Source organism: Hemitrygon akajei, chromosome 14 (genome assembly GCF_048418815.1).
Source record: "Hemitrygon akajei chromosome 14, sHemAka1.3, whole genome shotgun sequence".
NCBI lineage: Eukaryota > Metazoa > Chordata > Chondrichthyes > Myliobatiformes > Dasyatidae > Hemitrygon > Hemitrygon akajei.
The window spans coordinates 51,700,335-51,721,334 of NC_133137.1; the positions used below are offsets into that span (position 1 = coordinate 51,700,335).

The 21,000-nt window shown below is 46.8% G+C and overlaps 1 protein-coding gene across 1 annotated transcript in view; it reads left to right on the plus strand.

The window, feature by feature from the left end:
• The window catches only part of LOC140738581 (uncharacterized), a 205,506-nt gene that overhangs the window by 57,946 nt on the left and 126,560 nt on the right, over positions 1–21,000 (plus strand). The window contains exon 7 of the mRNA XM_073066055.1: positions 3,485–3,610. Coding sequence (XP_072922156.1) covers positions 3,485–3,610 — 126 coding nt within the window. The remainder of the gene's footprint in view (positions 1–3,484; positions 3,611–21,000) is intronic.

Here is a 21,000-nt window from a genome sequence, read left to right on the forward strand (position 1 = left end):
AAACATTTGCCCAAATGTCTTAGAATGCTTGGATAGTTGAGTAAGATCTCTCTCCACTTTAGCCATTGGATGCTGGTGCCAATCATTGTCCAGCAGCTTCACAGTTGAAGGATTCCTCTATGACTGTACCTACTGATAAGTTGGCCAGGCACTATGTACCATGACTGGGCCAGTCTCCTCAGCATGGGAGACAGGTGGAACCCTGCCGAGCACAACACTGAAACTTCACACACCTCCCAAGGCAGCCACACACCCAAAGAAAGTCTTCAGGATCAACATGGCAACAGGGAAGCTACATTTTCCAGGGATTTGTACCGCGTGTCCCTGTGGACACATTCTACATTGGCTAGCCCTACCTTCCACACTTTCTCCGAGTACTGACCCTAGGGCCAAGTCACAGAGTTATATGGTGTAGAAGGAGGTTCTTCGGCCCACTACATCCATGCTGACCTTTTTGTCCATCTACATAATTCCCCTCGTCTGCATTTGAGCCCTATCCTTTGCCTTGCTTATTGAACTGCCTGCATCTGAGTGACCTAAATATCGTTTCAGCTTTCCAATAATCTGGCATTCTTGGGACTTGGGCAGTGTCAGACTGGCAAATGTTCCAGATGATTGAATGTTACTCCAGCAACATAAGCTTTAGATGTTAGGCAGTGGTATAAATAGACTTTAAGATGAACCTGTTGAGCGCAAAGGGAGCAGAAAGTGCATGGGCACTTTGGATCCTCTAACTACAAACCCACCCGTGCGCTTAACCATGGTATTTCAGACCACATCCCCAGCACCAGCCACACACCCCAGCCCACAGTTCGGACTAATGAGTGAGTCAGATGCCGAACCATCAGCACATCTGAATCCCAGGTGTGGGTTATTGGAGTTTTATTCCTCATAATTCTCACTAACGGCTTCAGTTTGTTTTCAGGCATATCATGGATGGGTCCAGGGCACTAATTAGCATAATAATAGCAGCTAATAATATGTGTTACCCACCCCCACCCACTTTCCTCTTGTTTTCCTCTGTGCAAAGTTAGCACAGTGTGTGCTACTTCAATAGAACTGGATGTTATTCCAGTCGTTTCCTGCGAGCAAGTGGAAATGACAGCACCTGCTGTGGTCACTATTGTACTTAGGTCTCTCCCTGGGGGCGTTGAAGTTTACATCATTATCAAATGATCACATTTCCTTTGCATTCTTTAAGCTTTGTGACAAACACTGAAATATTGCATGTTAGTAATTGTACGGATTACAGTTTAAAATTAAACAAAGCACTTGTCTGCAGTGTAAAGGCAGATGGTATTGGAAATTAATCAGCGGGCCAGGCAGCATCTTTGGAGAAAGAAAGGGAGTTAATGAATCATGTGGATGAACCTTCATCAGCCCTAGGAGTTGGTGGAGGTAGAGTAGGTTTAAAGATGCGGGGAAAATGATGAGGGACAGAGAGAATATTAGGGATCATATTAGTATGGGAGAGATTCATTGATGAACAAGATGATAGTGTGAGGGAACAACTGCCCGACAATGAGTCAAACAGATTAGTTATCAGAAAATATTTAAAATAACGTAGTAGCAAGGTTGGAAATCTGAATTAAAGAAATTCATTATCTGCATTACAAACATTGTTGAGGAAGGAGGCTGTAGCTCATCTGGTCAGAAGCTGAGATGTTAAACATGAACGTAGATTGAGCTTCAGTGAGACCAAAGTTCAAGTTCACTGCCTCAGATAATGAACACATTCACTTCCAACAAAGTTTTTTGCTGTACCTGAGTACATGTAACAATAGAATAAAAATAGAATAAAATGCTAGAAGTTCAAAGTTCAAATAACTTAATTATCAAAACACATATATGTTACCATGTAAGTACTTAGATAAGAAAAACTTTGTTTTGCATGCCATGCATACAAATCATTTCATACATCAGTGCATTGAGGTTGTACAAGGAAAACAATAACAGAATGCAGAATATAGTGTTACAGTCACAGAGAAAGTGCAGTACAAAATTCAAAGTTCAAAGTAAATTTATTATCAAGGTACATGTATGTCATCATGTACAACCCTGAGATTTGTTTTCTGCAAGCAATTCATAGTAGTTACAAACTGAAAAGAATCAATGATAAACTACACACAAAGATGACAAAAACCAATGTGCAAATAAATACAAACTCTGCAACTACAAAAAAAAACAAATAAAAATCATAATAAAAAATAACAATAAAATGCAAGGCCATGAGAAGTTAGATTGTGAGGTGAAGAGTCCATCTTATCATATAAGAGATCTTTTCAATTGTAATTTAACAATGGGATAGAAGCTGTTCTTGAACCTCGTGGTATGTGCTTTCTGGCTGTGTGTATCTTCTGCTGGATGAGAGAGGGGATAAGAGAGTATGTCTGGAGTGGGTGGGGTCTTTAAGATTTCCAGCCTTGGTTTGACATTAACAAGAGAAAATCTGCAGATGCTGGAAATCAAGTAATACAGGCAAAATGCTGGAGGAACTCAGGCAGGCCAGGCAGCATCTATGGAAAAGGGTGAATAGTTGATGTTTCGGGCCAATACCTCCATCAGGACTTGAAGGGTTTCGGCCCAAATTGTCAACTGTTTACTCTTTTCCACAGATGCTGCCTTGTCTGCTGAGTTCCTCCACCATTTTATGTGTGTTCATTTAGATGTACATTCCACAGAACTGTTCTGTTTGACACATCCTCCTGGGTATTCATTCCCTAATGCTAACACCTCATTGCTGAGTTAGTGATGACTGGAACATACAATCGGCAGGAACCTGGTTTCCCTTGATATCTGAATAGAAAGCAAATGTCAGACTAATGTTTAGTTTCCAAGATACATAACAGATCATGTGGTGAATATTGAGTGCCAATTGCCTCTTAATAATGAAAAGAGGGCGTGTCCCAGATGGTGAGAGTCCTTAACAATGGATGCCACCTTTTTAAGGCACCGCCTATTGAAGTGTCCTCCATGGTGCAGAAGCTTACGATGGTGAAGGAGTTAGCTGAGTCTATAACCCTCTGACGCCTCTTACAACACTGTTGAGTGATGATGCAAACAGTCAGAATGCTCTCCACATTACATCTGTTAAATTTTGGTGACATATAAAATCTGAAAGTGCTAATGAAGTACAGCTGCTGAGGTGCCTTCCCTGTGATTGCATCAACGTGGAAGGACGCCACCACTTCCCTTTGAATATTGCTTTGGGACCTTTGACATTTAAAGAGGCAGCCTGAAACTTGCTGAAAAAACAGCACCTCAGACTGTCGTGTTCTCTCTCGGTACTCTGCCAGACTGTCTGAACGGCATGTGTTTTCAACACACTCCCTTTGGCTCAGGGCTGCCGTAGCACAATTTATGAATGGCAATCAGAAACCTGTTGTGGTGTCAAGTGTAAACCTGCTGAAGGTTATTGCTGTTTTGATGAAGAGATATTGTCTGACAGTCCTTTTTCCTTCTCTGTTTTCACTCTCACCCGTAGGTGATGGACCTGACCATGTGCCTCAACAAGGAACGGATTCAGCTGGAGCAAATTCAGGAGGAAAACCAACGCTTTCGTCAGCATATCAACAACCTGACTACTGAGATTAAAATATTGCAGGACAAGGTCAGTGAGTGGGCTAAAGCGAAGTCTCCTTAATTTGAAATTTAATTTGTAACTTAATTTGATACTCAGACTTGGCAGCTTTTGCCGAAATTCTCAGTAGGTCAGTCAGCATCTGGGAAGATTGACAATGGGGCAGGCAAAACATACTGAGAATCAGAATCAGGTTTATTATCACTTACGTATAACATGTACTTGTTGTTCTGTGGTGGCTGTACAGTGCAAGACATAAATATTACTATAAGTTACAAGCATATAGCATAAAGACGAATGATGTGACAGTGTTCGTGGGTTCATGGATCATTCAGAAATCTGATGGCGGAGGGGAAGAAGCCATTCTTAAAATGTTAAGTGTGTGTCTTCAGGCTCCTGTACCTTCTCCCCAGAGGTAGAAATGACAAGAGGGTATATCTCAGATAGTCAGGGTCCTAAATGATGGACGCTGCCTACTTGAGACACCACCTCTTGAAGATGTACTCAATGGTGGTGAGGATTGTACCCGTGGTAGAACTGGCTGTGTCTACAACCCTCCGCAGCCTCTTGCGATTCAGTGTGTAGGAGGCTCCATACCAGACAGTGATGCAACCAGTCAGAATGCTCTCCACCGTACGTCTAGAAATTTGCTACATATCAAATCTCCTCAAACTCCTAATGAAGTAGAGCCACTGGTATGCCTTCTTTGTGCTTTCACTAATATATTGGGTTCAGGATAGATGCTGACAGTCAGAAGCTGCTCACCCTTTCCACCACTGACCCCACGATGAGGACTGGTGCGTGTTCTCCTGACTTCCCCTTCCTGAAGTGCACAGCCATTTTCTCGGTCTTGCTGACGTTGAGTGCAAGGTTGTTGTGACACCACTGAACCAGTGATCCACCTCTCTCCTGTACACCTTCTTCGTCAGAGAGAGGATGAGAAGGCATGCAAAGTTGACCACTAGTGGCATGCTGAAAAACAAGAGAGGATATTCAGCCCCTCAAGCTATGTTAGCATCTGGCTGGGTTGTGACTGTCATGTCCCTCCTGTACTTCCTTTGGCAGCATCAACAGATTCCATACTCTGTGGCAGAGAAATCCATGTTCCTAGAAATATTTCTCCTCAAATGTCCTGACTTTAATTTTCCCAATTAAATTCCCAATCTGACCTTTTATACATTTTAAACAGCAGAACTGTGGAGTAGCTGGTAGAGCTGCTGGCTCAAAGCTTTAGAGATCCAGGTTCACTCCTGACATCCACTGCTCTTTACATGGAGTTTGCACGTTCTTCCTGTGACTACATAGGATTCCTCTGAGTGATCCAGTTTCCTCCCACATCCCAAAGAGATGCTGAAAATATTGTTTTTTTACCCCTCCATTTGTGTTGTTTGACCTGCTGAGTTCCTCCAGCACTTTGTGTGTGTTTGTCAAGATTTTCAGTATCTGCAGAATCTCTTATGTAGTCCGTATGGAGTTCATATTTTTACTAAGAGATGGTAACCTGAAATCAGGCTGAAGATATGCTAGAAATTCCAAACTTAGAACAAGTATAATTTCAGAAGAGGTATCTTCAGATATAAAGAGATGAAATGCCCGGCAAATTATGGCAAATTTCTCTTAAAATTGGGTGTTACTTGTAACTAAATTTGAGGCTTGTTTTGCAGGAGCCATTACACACTGTGCTGCCAGTACAGAATCAGGCATGAAATAACAAAAAGTACACTTATATAGTGCCTTCAATGTTGCAACATGTCCCTCAAAATATCCAAGGCATTTCTGTGTCTGACCAACATGTTATTGCGTTTGTTACATTGATAGCTAGGAGGGCCATCTTGTTGAAATGGAAGGATATATCAGCTCCTAATTTGTCACAATGGTTCTCTCAAGTGATGCTGTGTCTTAGCTTGGAGAAAATTAGAAGTCGAACCTTTGAACCTTTATTTGGTTTTGAGAAGAGATGGGCTCATTCGCTCATTATTATTTCAGTTAACTGATAGATTTCCTCCATGATCTAAATGTAATTTTTTTTGATATATCTTTCTTTCTTGTTGGCAGTTTGATGTTTATTTTTAGAAGCTTTCTGTATGACGCATGGCTCCGGGGTTGTACCTCCAATGGGTTTCTTTTTTTTCCTCACTTTTCTTGCTTAGTAGGGTTTTTTTATTCACAAAAACTTTCAATCTTTAAGATAATTTCTTCTTTTTTGAGGCATTGTAAGTGTTGTTACTTTGATGTACTTGTGCTATTTTTGAATAATAATAATAAAAAAGATTTGAAAAGAAAGAGGTGGATTTTAAAGAAGTGGGTGATACACAAAAAGGTTTAGGGAGGGAATTCCAAAGCTTAGGGCTTAAACAGCCTAAGGAATATAAAAGCAAGGCTGAGGCTTTATATGGTATTGGTCAGATGACATTTGGGATATTGTGAGCAGTTTTGGTCCCCTTATCCAAGAAAGAATGTGCTGGCATTGAGACAGTCCAAAGGAGGTTTATGAGAATGACCTTGGGAATTTAAGGGTTAACATATGAGGAGTGTTTGAAGGTTTTGGGCTTGTACTCGCTGGATGCTATGACTCTATGAAAGTGGGATTGGTTTCATAGCACTAGGAATTACAGAAAGACACAACATGGAAACAATCGTTTCAACCCACCAAGTCCATGTTGATCATCAACCATCCATTTACACCTGCTCTATTGCACTCCCATTTTTTATTATTCCACCTATATTCCCATCAATTCCTCCAAGATTCTACCACTCATCTCCTCACCACGGGCAACTTACAGTGGGCAATTAACCTAGCAACCCCCACATCTTCTGGATGTGGGAGGAAACCAAAGAAGCTGGAAGAGAGCCACCTGGTCACAGGGAGAATATGCAAACAGCGCCAGAGGTCAGGATTGACCCTGGGTTTCTGGCACTATGAGGCAGCAGCCCAAATGGCTGCACCGGTTGCCACCCAAAAGGTTAAGGATTTAAGGGATTAGGGCATATTTACATGTAAATATACTGAAAACGGTGAATAAAGTTGATCCTTGAAATACACTCAGCCAACACAATAACATGTTTCTCATGCGGACTTATTGCTGAATGAGTTCCTGTCTTTGATGAGAAGGGAAGGGAAGAAAAAAACAAAAGGTAATGTTGCATACTGTGCTTTACATTCACAGCTTTAGGATCAAAAAAGTTATGTTTGTCTCGTGCACACTGTGCAATTTTGAGTTCAGAAATTACACGCCCGACAAGGACAGTTGTTCCTAGTATTATTAACTAATCAGCTACATTATCTGATTTCCAATTAGCCACGTGCCTGATTAGTAACTGAATTAGAATTTATTTAAATCTTACATCCATCCCACAACGTGAGGGTGTAAAGATCTTTGTGTTATGACTCAGTTGCAAGGTACAGGCATGTGAATTTTAAAGTCTACTGGCTTGTAGAAAGGAACTGACCCATAGCTTGTTGGTCCTGGTTTTAATGCTGCAGTAGCGTTTGCCAGACTGAAGCAACTGAAACAGTTTATGGTTGGGGTGACTGGTGTCCCCGATGATCTTCCAGGCTTTCTTTATGCACCTGCTGCTGTAAATGTCCTCAGTGGAGGGAAGTTCACATCCACAGATGTGTTGGGCTGTCCGTTCCATTCTCTGCAGTGCCCAGCGATCAAGGTTGGTGCTATTCCCGTACCAGGTGGTGATACAGCCAGTCAGGATGCTCTCAATGGTGCCCCTGTAGAAGGTCTTGAGGATTTGGGGACCCATGCCAACTTCTTCAGTCACCTGAGGTGGAAGAGATGCTGTTGTGCTTTTTTGCCTCAAAGCCGGTGTGTACAGTCCAGGTGAGATCACTGGTGAAGTGTACACCGAGGAACTTGAAACCACTCACCTGTCAACTGCAGTCCCATTGATGTTGATCGGATCGAGCCTGTCTCCATTCCTCCTGTAATCCACAATCAGCTCTTTTGTGTTTTGGACATTGAGGGAGAGGTTGTTATCCTGGCACCTCTCTGTCAGGGTGTCAACCTCTCCGCTGTAGGCTGTCTCATTACCGTTAGAAATCAGGCTGATCAGACATATCATCTGTGAATTTGATCAGCAGATTGGAGCTGTGTGTGGCAGTACAGTCGTGGGTGTAAAGGGAGTGGAGGAGGGGACTCACAACACAACCCTGGGGGCACCTACGTTGAGGGTCAGAGGGGCAGATGTGAAGGAGCCCATCCTTACCACCTGTTGGCAATCCTATAGGAAATCTAGGATCCAGCTGCTCAATGAGGGGGGCAGGCCGAGGTCTCTGAGTTGCCTGTCAAGTCTGGGGGGAATTATGGTGTTGAATGCTGAACTGTAGTCCAGGAACAGCATTCTAATATATGCATCCCTCTTCTCCAGGTGAGTGGAGTGTTTAGTGCTGTGGCTATAGCATCATCGGTAGACAGTTCTGACGGTAGGCTAACCGTATGGGGTCCAGTGTAGGTGGTAGCATGCTGCAGATGTAGTCTTTAACCAGCCTCTCAAAGCGTTTGGTTAAAATTCAGGTGAGTGAGACAGGGCACCGATCATTCAGGCATGCTACCTTGGTTTTCGTAGGTACAGGGACAATGATGGACAATTTGAACCAGGAGGACACTACACACTGGGAGAGGGAGAGATTAAAAATGTCCTAAACACGCCAACCAGTTTGTTCTGCACACACTTTGAGGACCCGCCCTGGGATGCCATCCTGCCCCGCTGCCTTGTGGCTGTTGGCACGTTGGAATGTTCTATGTACCTCAGCCTTGGAGATGACCGAGGGGCAGTTCTCGGTGGCTCTCCTCAGGGTTCAGTCCTATCAACCTCAAATCGAGCATGAAAAACAATGAGCTTGTCTGGGAATGAGGTGGCAATGTTGGATGACTGCTGCGTTTCCTCTTGAAGTCTGCGATGTTGTGCAGTCCTTGCCATACACTGCATGTGTCATTGTCGCAGAGTTGTGACCGGATTTTGTTCTTGTGTTGCTATTTTGCCACCTTGATGGCTCTACGTAAATCATAGTAATTGAAGTGCACACCAGTCTTGTTGCATGGCTCTGATATTTATCAAGACGTGATTTTTGGTCTCTTAATGTAGGAGTGCTTCCTTTCAGATTTATTTGCTGCACGTATATTGAAATGAATTATTTGCATTAACAACCAACACACCCAACGACGTGCTAGGGGCAGCCCACAAGTGTCGGCACACATTCAAGCACTAACATAGTATACTCACCACGCCCACGCTCGGCCAAACAACACAGATCATGACAAACAACAAAACAACAGGTCTGTGGGGAGGCCAACAGCCCTTGACCTGGCTGGTTTGCCAGTTCAACATCCAACCACAGATGTCCTTTGTCTCACTTCCTCATTGCTGGTCTTCTTCACGACTAATTTAGAAAGTAAAATAATGTGGTATTGTAGCGATGTGCTACACACAGCGCTGAAATAACGACACGCAGTCAGTAAGTCGTTTCGAGACTAGTTTATTCAAACTTCGCGGTGCTGGTATTTCAATCCCTAGCGCCCGCCCTCTCCGGGCGGAAATGACGTCAGAGGTGCATTACCAAAGTCTCTCCCCGCGCACTGGCTATTTGTGAGCCGGTTCGCCTGGGCTGAAAGTGGGTCGCCACATAACCCCCCCCCCCCCCAGAACCGGCGATACACCCCCCAATGTCCTCAGTCTGGGTTGGACTCTGTTTGGGAGGTCTGCCTTTGCGCCGCGGTGCCTGAACCGCGACCGGCTGCGCCAAGTCCACATGGGCCGGTTTGAGTCGGTCCACTGTGAAAACCTCCACTTTCCCCCCAATGTCCAGAACGTACGTGGACCCGTTGTTGTTGATCACCCTGAACGGCCCCTCGTACGGCCACTGTAGCGGCGCCCGGTGTCTGCCCCTTCGTACAAACACAAACTTACAGTTTTGCAGTTCTTTGGGTACATGGGTCGGGGTCAGTCCGTGCTGTGAAGTTGGTACGGGGTCAGGTTGCCGAGCCTTTCGCGTAGTCTGTCCAGGACTGCTGCGGGTCCTTCCTCTTGCCCCCTTGAGGCTGGTATGAACTCTCCCGGGACGGCCAGGGGTGCGCTGTACACCAACTCGGCCGACGAGGCGTGCAGATCCTCTTTGGGCACTGTACGAATTCCAAGCAGGACCCAGGGAAGCTCGTCCACCCAGTTAGGTCCTCTCAGGCGGGCCATGAGAGCCGACTTCAAGTGACGGTGGAAGCGTTCCACCACTGTGGGTGGTAGGCAGTTGTGTGGTGCAGCTGCGTTCCCAACAGGCTGGCCACAGCTGACCACAGGCTGGAGGTGAACTGGGCGCCTCTGTCGGAGGTAATGTGGGCCGGTACCCCGAAGCGTGCTACCCAGGTTGCGATCAGTGCTCGGGCGCAGGAATCGGCAGATGTGTCGGTGAGCGGGACCGCCTCTGGCCACCTCGTGAACCAGTCTACCACCATTGGGAGGTACCGCACTCCCCGGGACACTGGTAGGGGACCCACGATATCCACGTGAATGTGGTCGAACCTCCAGTGGGTGGGTTCAAACTGCTGTGGCGGGGCTTTAGTGTGCCGCTGTATCTTGGCTGTTTGGCACTGCGTGCACGTTCTGGCCCATTCACTGACCTGCTTGCGAAGTCCGTGCCACGCGAACTTGCTGGAGACCAGCCGGATGGTTGTCCTGATAGATGGGTGCGCCAAACCGTGTATGGAGTTGAAAACCCGCCGCTTCCAGGCTGCCGGGACGATGGGGCGAGGTTGACCGGTAGCCACGTCACACAGGAGGGTCCTATCACCTGAGCCTATGAGAAAGTCCTGCAGCTGCAAACCCGAGACTGCGGTCCTGTAGCTGGGCATCTCGTCGTCTGCTTGCTGCGCCTCCGCCAGTGCTGCATAGTCCACCCCCAGGGACAGGGCCTGGACAGCTGGTCCGGAGAGTGCGTCCGCCACGACGTTGTCCTTTCCCGAGACGTGCTGGATGTCCGTCGTGTACTCCGAGATGTAGGACAGATGTCGCTGCTGGCGAGCCGACCAGGGATCGGACACCTTCCTGAAGGCGAAGGTCAACAGTTTGTGGTCCGTGAATGCGGCCTTCTAAGAAGTACCTGAAATGCCGGATTGCCAGGTATAGCGCCAACCGTCGAAAGCACTGTATTTGAGCTCGGGTGGTCGCAGGTGTTTGCTGAAGAATGCCAGGGGTTGCCAGCGACCCTCGATGAGTTGTTCCAGCACTCCACCAACTGCCGTGTTAGATGCGTCTACTGTGAGGGCGGTAGGGACGTCCATTCTGGGGTGCACTAGCATCGCGGCGTTTGCCAAGGCTTCTTTCGTTTTAATGAAAGCGGCGGCGGACTCCTCATCCCAGGTAATGTCCTTGCCTTTACCCGACATCAGGGCGAACAGGGGGCGCATGATTCGGGCAGCTGAAGGGAGGAAACGGTGGTAGAAATTTACCATACCCATGAATTCCTGAAGGCCTTTGATTGTGTTGGGTCGGGGGAAATGGCGGACTGCGTCTACCTTAGCGTGCAGAGGGGTTGCCCTGTCTTTAGTAATCCTGTGGCCCAGGAAGTCGATGGTGTCGAGCCCAAACTGACATTTGGCCGGGTTAATTGTCAGGCCATATTCACTCAGTCGGGCGTAGAGTTGACGGAGGTGGGACAGATGCTCCTGACGACTACTGCTGGCTATGAGGACGTCGTCCAAAGAGATGAAAGCGTAGTCCAGGTCGCGTCCCACCACGTCCATTAACCGCTGAAACGTCTGTGCGGTATTCTATAGGCCGAACGGCATGCGGAGGAACTCGAAAAAGCCGAAAGGGGTGATGAGTGTGGTTTTGGGGATGTCGTCCGGATGCATCGGGATTTGATGGTATCCCCGGACGAGGTCCACCTTGGAGAAGATCCGTGCGCCGTGCAGGTTTGCTGCAAAGTCCTGAATGTGCGGCACAGGGTAGCGGTCTGGTGTCAATAGCCTCGTTCAGCCTGCGGTAGTCTCCGCATGGTCTCCAGCCCCGTTGCTTTGGGCATCATGTGCGGGGGGAGGCCCATGGGCTGTCAGACCGCCGTATGATCCCCAATTCCTCCATCTGCTTGAATTCCTCCTTCACCAGGCGGAGCTTTTCCGGGGGGAGCCTTCGTGCGCGGGCATGGAGGGGTGGTCCCTGGGTCGGAAAGTGGTGCTGTACGCCGTGTCTGGGCATGGCTGCCGTGAACTGCGGTGTCAGAATCGATGGGAAGCCCGCCAGGAGTCTGGTGAATTCGTTATCCGACAGCGTGATGGAGTCCAGGTGTGGGGCCGGCAACTTGGCTTCACCCAGGGAGAACGTCTGGAAAGTCTCGGCATGTACCAGTCTTTTCCCTTGCAAGTCGACCAGCAGGCTGTGAGCTTGCAAGAAGTCCGCCCCCAGGAGTGGTTGGGCCACCGTGGCCAGTGTGAAGTCCCACGTGAACCAGCTGGCGCCGAACTGCAGCTGCACTGTGTGGGTGCCATAGGTCCGTATCGTGCTGCCGTTTGCGGCCCTCAGGGTGGGTCCTGGCTTCCTGTTGCGGGTGTCGTATCCCGTCGGGGGCAAGACGCTGATCTCCGCTCCGATGTCAACCAAGAAGCGGCGTCCCGACTGTTTGTCCCAGACGTACAAGAGGCTGTCCTGGTGGCCAGCTGCCATAGTCATTAGTGGCTGCTGGCCCTGGCCCTGGCAGGGCGGGCGACAACGGTGGGCTTTTGTGCCGCACTGCTAGTGGTAGAAACACCACTGTTCACTGGCCTCCTCACTCCTGTCTCTGTGTTGTGTGCGCCTGCCGGGCCTGGTCTGGTCCGCTGTTGGGCGCGTGGCCTGGTAATCTGACCGACGGATGCCACGCTCTCCCTCTTGACTTTCCACAGCACGTCTGCCCGGGCCGCCACCTTCTGGGGGTCGCTGAAATCTGCGTCAGCCAGCAGCAGATGTATGTCCTCGGGCAGTTGCTCTCGGAAGGCTTGCTCGAACATGAGGCAGGGCTTGTGTCCGTCAGCCAGGGCCAACATCTCGTTCATCAATGCTGACGGCAGTTTGTCTCCCAAACCGTCCAGGTGAAGCAAGCGGGCACCCCGCTCACGCCGTGAGAGGCCAAAGGTCCCAATGAGCAGTGCTTTGAATGCTTCATATCTGCCTGCTTCCGGGGGCAACTGTATGAAATCCGCAACCTGGGCGGCTGTCTCCTGGTCAAGGGCGCTCACCACATGGTAGTAACGCGTAGAATCAGAGGATATCTGCCAAATCTGGAACTGGGCTTCTGCTTGGCTAAACCACACGCGTGGTCGCAGCGTCCAGAAAGTCGGCAGTTGTAGCGAAACTGCGTGAACTGATGAAGAGTCGGTCATCTTTGGTCCAAATCCCGTTTGGACCGTCAGGGTCACCAATGTAGCGATGTGCTACACACAGCGCTGAAATAACGACACGCAGTCGGTAAATCGTTTCGAGACTAGTTTATTCAAACTTCGCGGTGCTGGTATTTCAATCCCTAGCGCCCGCCCTCTCTGGGCGGAAATGACGTCAGAGGTGCATTACCAAAGTCTCTCCCCGCGCGCTGGCTATTTGTGAGCTGGTTTGCTTGCACAGAAAGTGGGTCGCCACAGTATCTCTAACTTGCTGGGTGGTGACTCAAAGGGACGGAGTAACCCCTGCACGGGTGACGAGGCAAATAAAATCAGCATTAAGAAGTTTAAAGTTAGTGGTGAGAACTAACCTGTAAAACTCCCTTCACATGTTCAGTGATTTAGCATGGAGAATATACTTAAAGGCAAGAATACTGAGCCACAGTACTTTAATGAGCTTTTTATCATAATCTGGCAGCAATAATACCTGAAGCAGGTACATAAGATATGAAAAGATATGGGAGAAGTAGGCCATTCAGCCCATTAGTCGTGTTCCACCATTTAATCATGGTTGATCATACTTTTGAACCACATTCTCCTGCCTCTCCCAGTAACCCTTAATCCCCTAACCAATCAAGAATCTATCAGTCTCTTCCTTAAGTATACTCAATGACTTGGCGCCCACAGCCCTCTATAGCAATGCATTCCACAGATTCACTACCCTCTGGCTGAAGAAATTCCTCCTCATCTCAGTTTTAATGGTCCATCCCTTTTTAGTGAGGTTGTACCCTTGGATCCTAGACCCTCTTACTAACGAAAACATGCTGATCCTTATAATCATGTAACTGATTCTAAGGTAAGCCTGAACTAAAGGCCGGTGCAATCATTCCACCAAACCTACTCCAGTGATAGTACTGAAGAAATGGATATAAAAGTTTGCACTTAGATTCCAAACTATGTTTATAAAATAATTTTTGATTTAACAGTTTCAAATGAATTGAAGTTCAAGTTTGGTGTGGCATGGTAGCATAGTGGTTAGCATAATTCTGTTGCACTGTCAGGAAGCCAGGTTCAATTCCCACTGCCGTCCATAAGGAGTTTCTACATTCTCTCTGTGACTGCATGGGTTTCCTCTGGATGCTCTGGTTTCCTGCTACAGTCCAAAGATGTGCAGGTTAGTAGGTTAACTGAGCACGAGGGTGTACTTGAGTGGCGTGGGCTCGTTAAAGACCTGTTACTATGCTGATTCTCACAATAAATAAATTACTGAGATGTGCATCTGCAGAAGCTGGAATCTGGAGCAATGAGTGATTTGTTGGAGGAACCCAGTGGGTCGAGCAGCATCTGTGGAGGTAGGGAAGGAACTGTTGATGCTTCAGGTTGAGACATGCATCAGGCCCAGGACACCAGGACACCGGGACACCGGTCTGGATGCAAGGTCTTGACCCCAGACACGGACAGCTTCTTCACACCCACAGACATCGATTCACGTAATTCCTTCAGAGGATAGTTTGTTCAAAATTTATCGACTCTGATGCACTAAGTTATTGAGGCTGCTAACCAAAGAGGCGTGAATGAACATATTACCTTGCATGTGCCAGTGACTGGGTAAGTGGATGTGACTTAGCAGGGTTACAGACAACTGAATACGGGTGAGAATAAGAAGCTAGGCCACTGCCCCGAAACAGGAACCTATGTATTTTATTTACTTTTAATCTTATTTAGAGATTCAGTGTGGAATAGGCCCTTACTGCCCTTCAAGCCTCACTGTGGTAACTTCTACTTTACAAAAAGACCACTCGACAACTTGACGGCCAAAAGAGCATCTTTATCTGGGACGGCAAATGATATTTACAATACAGAGGCTTCCAGGTACCTCGTGCGGCCTGGGTGGTGGAATTACATACAATGCATACTGGGAGTAAAAAGAGCGGAAGTAAAGACCCCGCCAACCCCGGATCCCGCCTCTTGCTACCAACAGCTTTCCGATTAGTATTAACTTACTTTTAATAATACTCACATTACAACACTTTTCCCCCTTTAAAATCCAACATTCCCCAAATATAGAAGAACTGGGAAATAAAAACAGTGGTATCACTAGCAACAGGTTACCAATACAAAACACCTAAAAAAACGTGGCAAATTCAACATTCAATCTAACAACAAAAGAATCTATCCAATCAAAGATTCAGTCTGTCAGGAGGTTTGCGAGGGCGCTGCGATCTACGCACTACCCCCGGTGACCCAGCAGGCACCGCTGGTGAGGATGGTTTGGGTGGATCTAGTGTTGGGGACACGAGAGAGGTCTGTGTGTCCGCGTGAGAATGTCCATCCTCTTCAGGGGACTCTGCCCCCTCTGCCGGTGTCTCTCCCTCTAGTAAAGTCACTGATGGACATGCTTTCCTGGTATGCATTAAGTGTTCATTGCTCCTTAACTGGTTTGGACTTCTGAGCTTCTTTGAAATCGGTGGCAAGCTATTCTCAGCATTATTGAGATAAACGGCATCTGCAGGTTTGCCACCTAGCTTGGAACGCACTGAAGAAAGAACTTTGGTTTTTGAACCATCCAAAACAAACAGTTTGAAATTAGACAGTTTGGTTTTTGACGGTGGCTCAAGATAGACCCAATTGCAAATTTTTCATAGAGTTCCTTGTTATAACTTGGAACTATCTGGAGTTCAACAGCAGGAAATCGCAATGCGTTTCGGAAAACCTCTTGTGCTTGAACAAAGGTCTTGTCTGTTAAATCATCGTCATTGATTTTGATGATTCATTCATTCTCCTGGAGCAGGTTCTCTTTTCTTGAACGGCTGTCCTCTTCAATACCACAAATACTCAGGCCAAGGAATCTTCCACTCAGCATAGAGTTAAAAGGCACCTCATGGATTCCCAGGGGGCCACCACCTCTGGGAAATTCTACTTTCTTTGTCAAATCACTTAGAGTGCTTTCTGAATGCTTGTCTGGTGGTCCTGGAGGCTCTGTTCTTACATCGTCTGTGGGTGCCCCATTTGCTACTGTTACGATTGGCTTCACATGCAGGTTCCTGTTAGCGGGATCATCAGGCTGAGATGCACCTTGCTGTAACTGGGCAGGTGGTACAAGAGCTGGGTCACTGCTTCGCCGTACTAGAAGTGGCATGCTGGCTTTCAGTGCCAAGGGGGTAACTTCAATTGCTCCTGTAATAGGCTGAAGAGCCGCAAGCTGCGCTGTGAGCTCACTCTCAAATGTGTCCGGACTTTGTCTGTCACTCACATTGGCATCGGCGACTTCATCTGCCCGCTGCACCTCATGCTCTTCCGTCATGTGTGCATATTCAAATTCACGCCAGTTGAGCCGGATTTTGTGAAGCCAATCGTGGCCCAGAAGACTGGGCCCACTGTCCTCAGGTATCACCAGCCTGGCTTCAGCCTTCTGGCCCCCGGCTGAAATATCCACATAAAACACCCCTAAATGAGGTATAGGCTGCCCCATATAGGTCCTGAGTTGGAGCTTAGATGGACTGATTGGAGGCAGGTTGGATCGCCATGTCCTCCTGTAGGTTTCTTCATTAATGACCGATGCAGTAGCCCCTGAATCAATCTCGAACTTAATGTCCTTTCCCTTGACAGTGACTGTGGCATAATATGGTTCAGGTGGTCCCTCATCCGTTTCCACCCCAAACATGTTGTAGGGACACGCTGCCTCCTCGTCTGCTTCTTCTAGGTGGTGTGTGGCTGCCTGAGTCTGTTGAGCTTTCCCCTGCCCAGGCTTAACCTTACCCTTTATGCTCCTGCACTTTTTAACTAAATGTCCCTGCTTGCTACAAGCATGGCAGACAGTATCTTTGAATTTACAAACATTTGCATAGTGTGTTCCTCCACACCGAAAACATTCCACCCGCTTTGCCTGTTTACCAGTCTCCCTCCTGACCTGGAGCACTGCCGCCGACTGCGACCCCCCCCATATCCTTGGCATTATCAGCAGCCATCTCCATGCCTTGGGCAATCTCTAGGGCCTTCTTGAAAGTCAACGGTGGGGTTTCCCCCAACAAGCGGCATTGTACGGCGTCATTATTAATGCCGCATACTAATCTGTCATGGAGCATGTCATCCAACACGGCTCCGAAATCGCAATGCTCCGACAGCTGCCGAAGCTCGGCCACAAAATCGCCCACAGATTGACTTGGTTTCTGGACATGGCTGTGAAACTTGAACCATTGAACTATCACCGAAGGCTTTGGATTGTGGTGGTTCCCCACGAGCTTGACCAGTTCGTTGTATGGAATTTCTCCCGGTTTCTGCGGTGTAGCTAAGTTCCATATCAGCTTGTATGTCTTTGCCCCACACACACTCAGGAGAATAGAGCGCTTCTTAGCCTCCTCGGTAATTCCATTAGCACAGAAAAAGTGGCCCAACCTTTCCTCATCGAACACACCGACCATTCCGAACGTAGCCATCCGAACACGAGGCTCCTCACCCGCTCACAGCTCCTGATCAAAAACAGGGCTGACCCATCCACAAAACCAGTTTACCTTGTCGCCAAAAATATGTGGTAACTTCTACTTTACAAAAAGACCACTTGACAACTTGATGGCCAAAAGAGCATCTTTTTCTGGGACGGCAAATGATATTTACAATACAGAGGCTTCCAGGTACCTCGTGTGGCATGGGTGGAGGAACTATATACAAAGCATACTGGGAGTAAAAAGAGCGAAGTAAAGACCCCGCCAACCCCGGATCCCGCCTCTTGCTACCAACAGCTCCCTGATTAGTATTAACTTACTTTTAATGATACTCACATTACAACACTCACCACCCAGCAACCACCAACTTAACCCTAGTCAAGTCACGGGAGAATTTACAATGACCAATTAACCTACAGACCAGTATGTCTTTGGTCTGTGGGAGGAAACCGGAGCACACAGAGAAAACCCATGCATTCCATCGGGGAGTATGCACAGATTCTTTATGGATGACATTGGAAATGAATTCTGTACTCTGATGCCCCAAGCTCTAACAGCATTGCGCTAACCGCTACACTATTGTGATGCCCCACTCCAGTAACAGTCTTGAGGAAATGGATATTAAAGTTTGCAATTGCATGTACTTCCTCATTTATGACTGCCCTTCTCTTTCCAACAGGAGCATAGCTTGAAAGGCTATTCAAGCTTTCTGACCTGTTCCAACTTTACTTGGTACCGTTTACCTCTGAGGGATGAGGTGGGATAGGTGATGAGAATAGCAGACTGGTGTTGGACTCTCCAGGTGTATATGCATCACCAAGATGCCCACGAGACTAACCACATTGTCAGAGCAAGTTAAAGCATCGAACACTACAGAACAGTCCAGGCCCTTCAGCCCACGATGTTATGCTGACCTTATAATCTACTCTGAGTAATCAAACCCTTCCCTCATGCATAGCCCTCCATGTATCTTTCTTAGAGCTTCTCAAATGCCCCTAATATATCTGCCTGCACGTCCACCCCTGGAAGGGCATTTCACAGACCCACCAAGCTCTGTAAGGAACCTACTTCTGATAACCCCCACTATACTTCCATCCAGTCACCTTACAAAATATACCTCCTAGTATTAGCCATTTTTGAATATAGTTGGCCAAAACACAATGCCTTATCTGGTGTCTTTCCCTGGAAAATGGTCTGTTTTTCTTAGCAAAAATAGACATTGCTGGCTCATTCACTGGTTACAGCACCATCTGCAGAGAGAGAAACAGTTAATGTCTCAGACTGATGACTGAATTCCCATGAAAAGTCAACAACCTGAAACGTTAACTCTACTTCCCTCTCCTCAGACACTGCCTGACCTACTGTGTGTTTCCACCATTTTCTGTTACTTTGTTTTCCTTACTGCTTTGGGTTACAAGACCCAAAGTTTTTTAGATTAGTAATCTCTGACCATTACCTCTTCCAAACTAAATAATAATTCAAAAAATAGACATTTTGGAAATGGTGCCTGTGGACAAAAGAGTGTTTAGTAAAGCTTTCAAATGTAAATTTTTGGTGATGCAGAGAAGATTTCATTTGAGTCAGATTAAATTCCATTCTAACTTTAATAAATAGCAGTCAAACAGACCCAGAGAGAAAGAAACTTTAAAAAAGTCAAATACTTGGCCTCAATTTCTGCAAGTTTCATTGCAGGTGGCAGATAATTGAGTTAAAAGTTGGACGTACTGTAGGTTTGCTTAGCTCAGCTTTTCACAAATAAAATATCAGAATAGAGAAAATAATTCGAACCTTTCTGTGCCTCTCAGAGAGCTGTGTTGCCTCAGTTGGAGCTGCTCCATACACATCCTGCTGTGATTATACTGCTCACCCTGAACGCCTTCCTATCTCCGGCCCTTCACTCATTCTGAAACAGCATGCAAGTCCCCATGTAAAATGTGAAATGTCATTTGACTTATCATAATGTGTAATCAGGAGAACGTAGCTATTTGAACTTAATTGTATAGTTATTTGTGTCAGGAAGCTCAGACAGAGAACCACAGGCATGATAATTATCATTTGACAGATAGCCATTCCATCTACAATGACCCAGAGTCCGTATCAATGTCTGCAGAACTTGGATCATCAAGTCTATTGTCTATGTACAAGTATGGTGAGGTATAGATTCAATGAAAAACTTACTTGCAGCAGCATCACAGGCACAAAGGTACAGGCAACACACAGAACATAAATTATACATAAATTACCTTCCATACATGTTGCCAAGATTCTGTGTTTATCAATTCGGACTATGGACTTTTCCAGTTTTATGTTTTTTTTTAAGTATTCTGTGTTTTCACCCATTCTTTCTCGTTTTTTTGTGTGGGGGAGGGGGATTTGGGGGCTGCTGATGTTGCATGTTTTGCAAGGGAGTGGAGTTTGGGGGACAATGCTCTTGTCTCTTTTTTGCTAGTTTTTTGTGAGGGGGAGGTGGGTTTTGGGGGCTGATGTCTTGATGAGTTTTGTGCAGGGGAGGAGGTTTGGGGCTGAAGTTCTTGTTGCATTTTGTGTGGGGGAGGCTTTTGGGGTGGTTGATGATCGCGCTTTTTGTGCGGGGGGGATGGGTTTGCTGTTTCTCTTTGGACTTACACCTATGATTGTTTTTTTGTTGCTACCTGGAGAAGAAGAATCTCAGAGTTATATATTGCATACATACTTTGATAATAAGTGAACCTTTGAACTTTTGCACAATATACTTTCTTGCTTAAGCCCATCACCTCTACAGGGACGTAGGCTACCTACAGCAGCTCGCCAGAGTCCCCTGTCCTGCGCCAGTCTTTCAAGTTGTCCCGGGTGTCGAAGATCTTTCTTCTCCCAGGGATGAGGTCTTTGGAGCTTCTGTCGCCATTTCTGAAGCTCTGTGTATTTACAGGATAAGATTTCTAGCCCCATGTAAAACCCTCCTCCTTTAACATCTGGGCTTGGGATCATTCATGGTGGAGTTATATTGCACACTACTCTGGAGAAATGTCCTAGAGCTTCTGCCCCCTAACTCTCCAGTCATGATGAAAGGCCTCAGCCTGAAACGTCAACTGTTTATTCCCCTCCATTGCTGCTGCCTTACCTGCTGAGTTCCTCCGGCATTTTGTGTGTGTTGCTAGAGCTCCCAGATTTTATTTTTCACTTTTCTTCTTCTTGGTTCCATATCCCTGTTGGATTAGGATCTAAATCACCAGTTAAGTTGTTACTTTTCTTGTAGTTGAACTTTCTTTATATTTGCTTATATGGTTGTCTAATCGCCTGTTTGTAGATGTTGAGTGGATTTTCTGTAATTTGTAGTGTAGCTGGTTCTGCACTTTAACAGTTTCTTTGTATGTGAGCCTGAGATGGCAGGTCAGTGTAAATGATGACTGTCCTTGTCTCACGGGCTGTTCTTATCAAAGCAAACTTCTTTCTCTAACCAGCTTCGACCAGTTTGCAGCATTAGGAAAGATTTAAAGATTAGCCTCATTTGTCACGGGTCGATTGGAACATACCATGTCCTATGTCAAATCAAGTCAGCGAGGATTGTGATGCATAGCCCACAAGTGTCACTGTGCTTCAGCCGCTGACATACGGAACATGTCCACAACTCAGTAACCCTAACGAC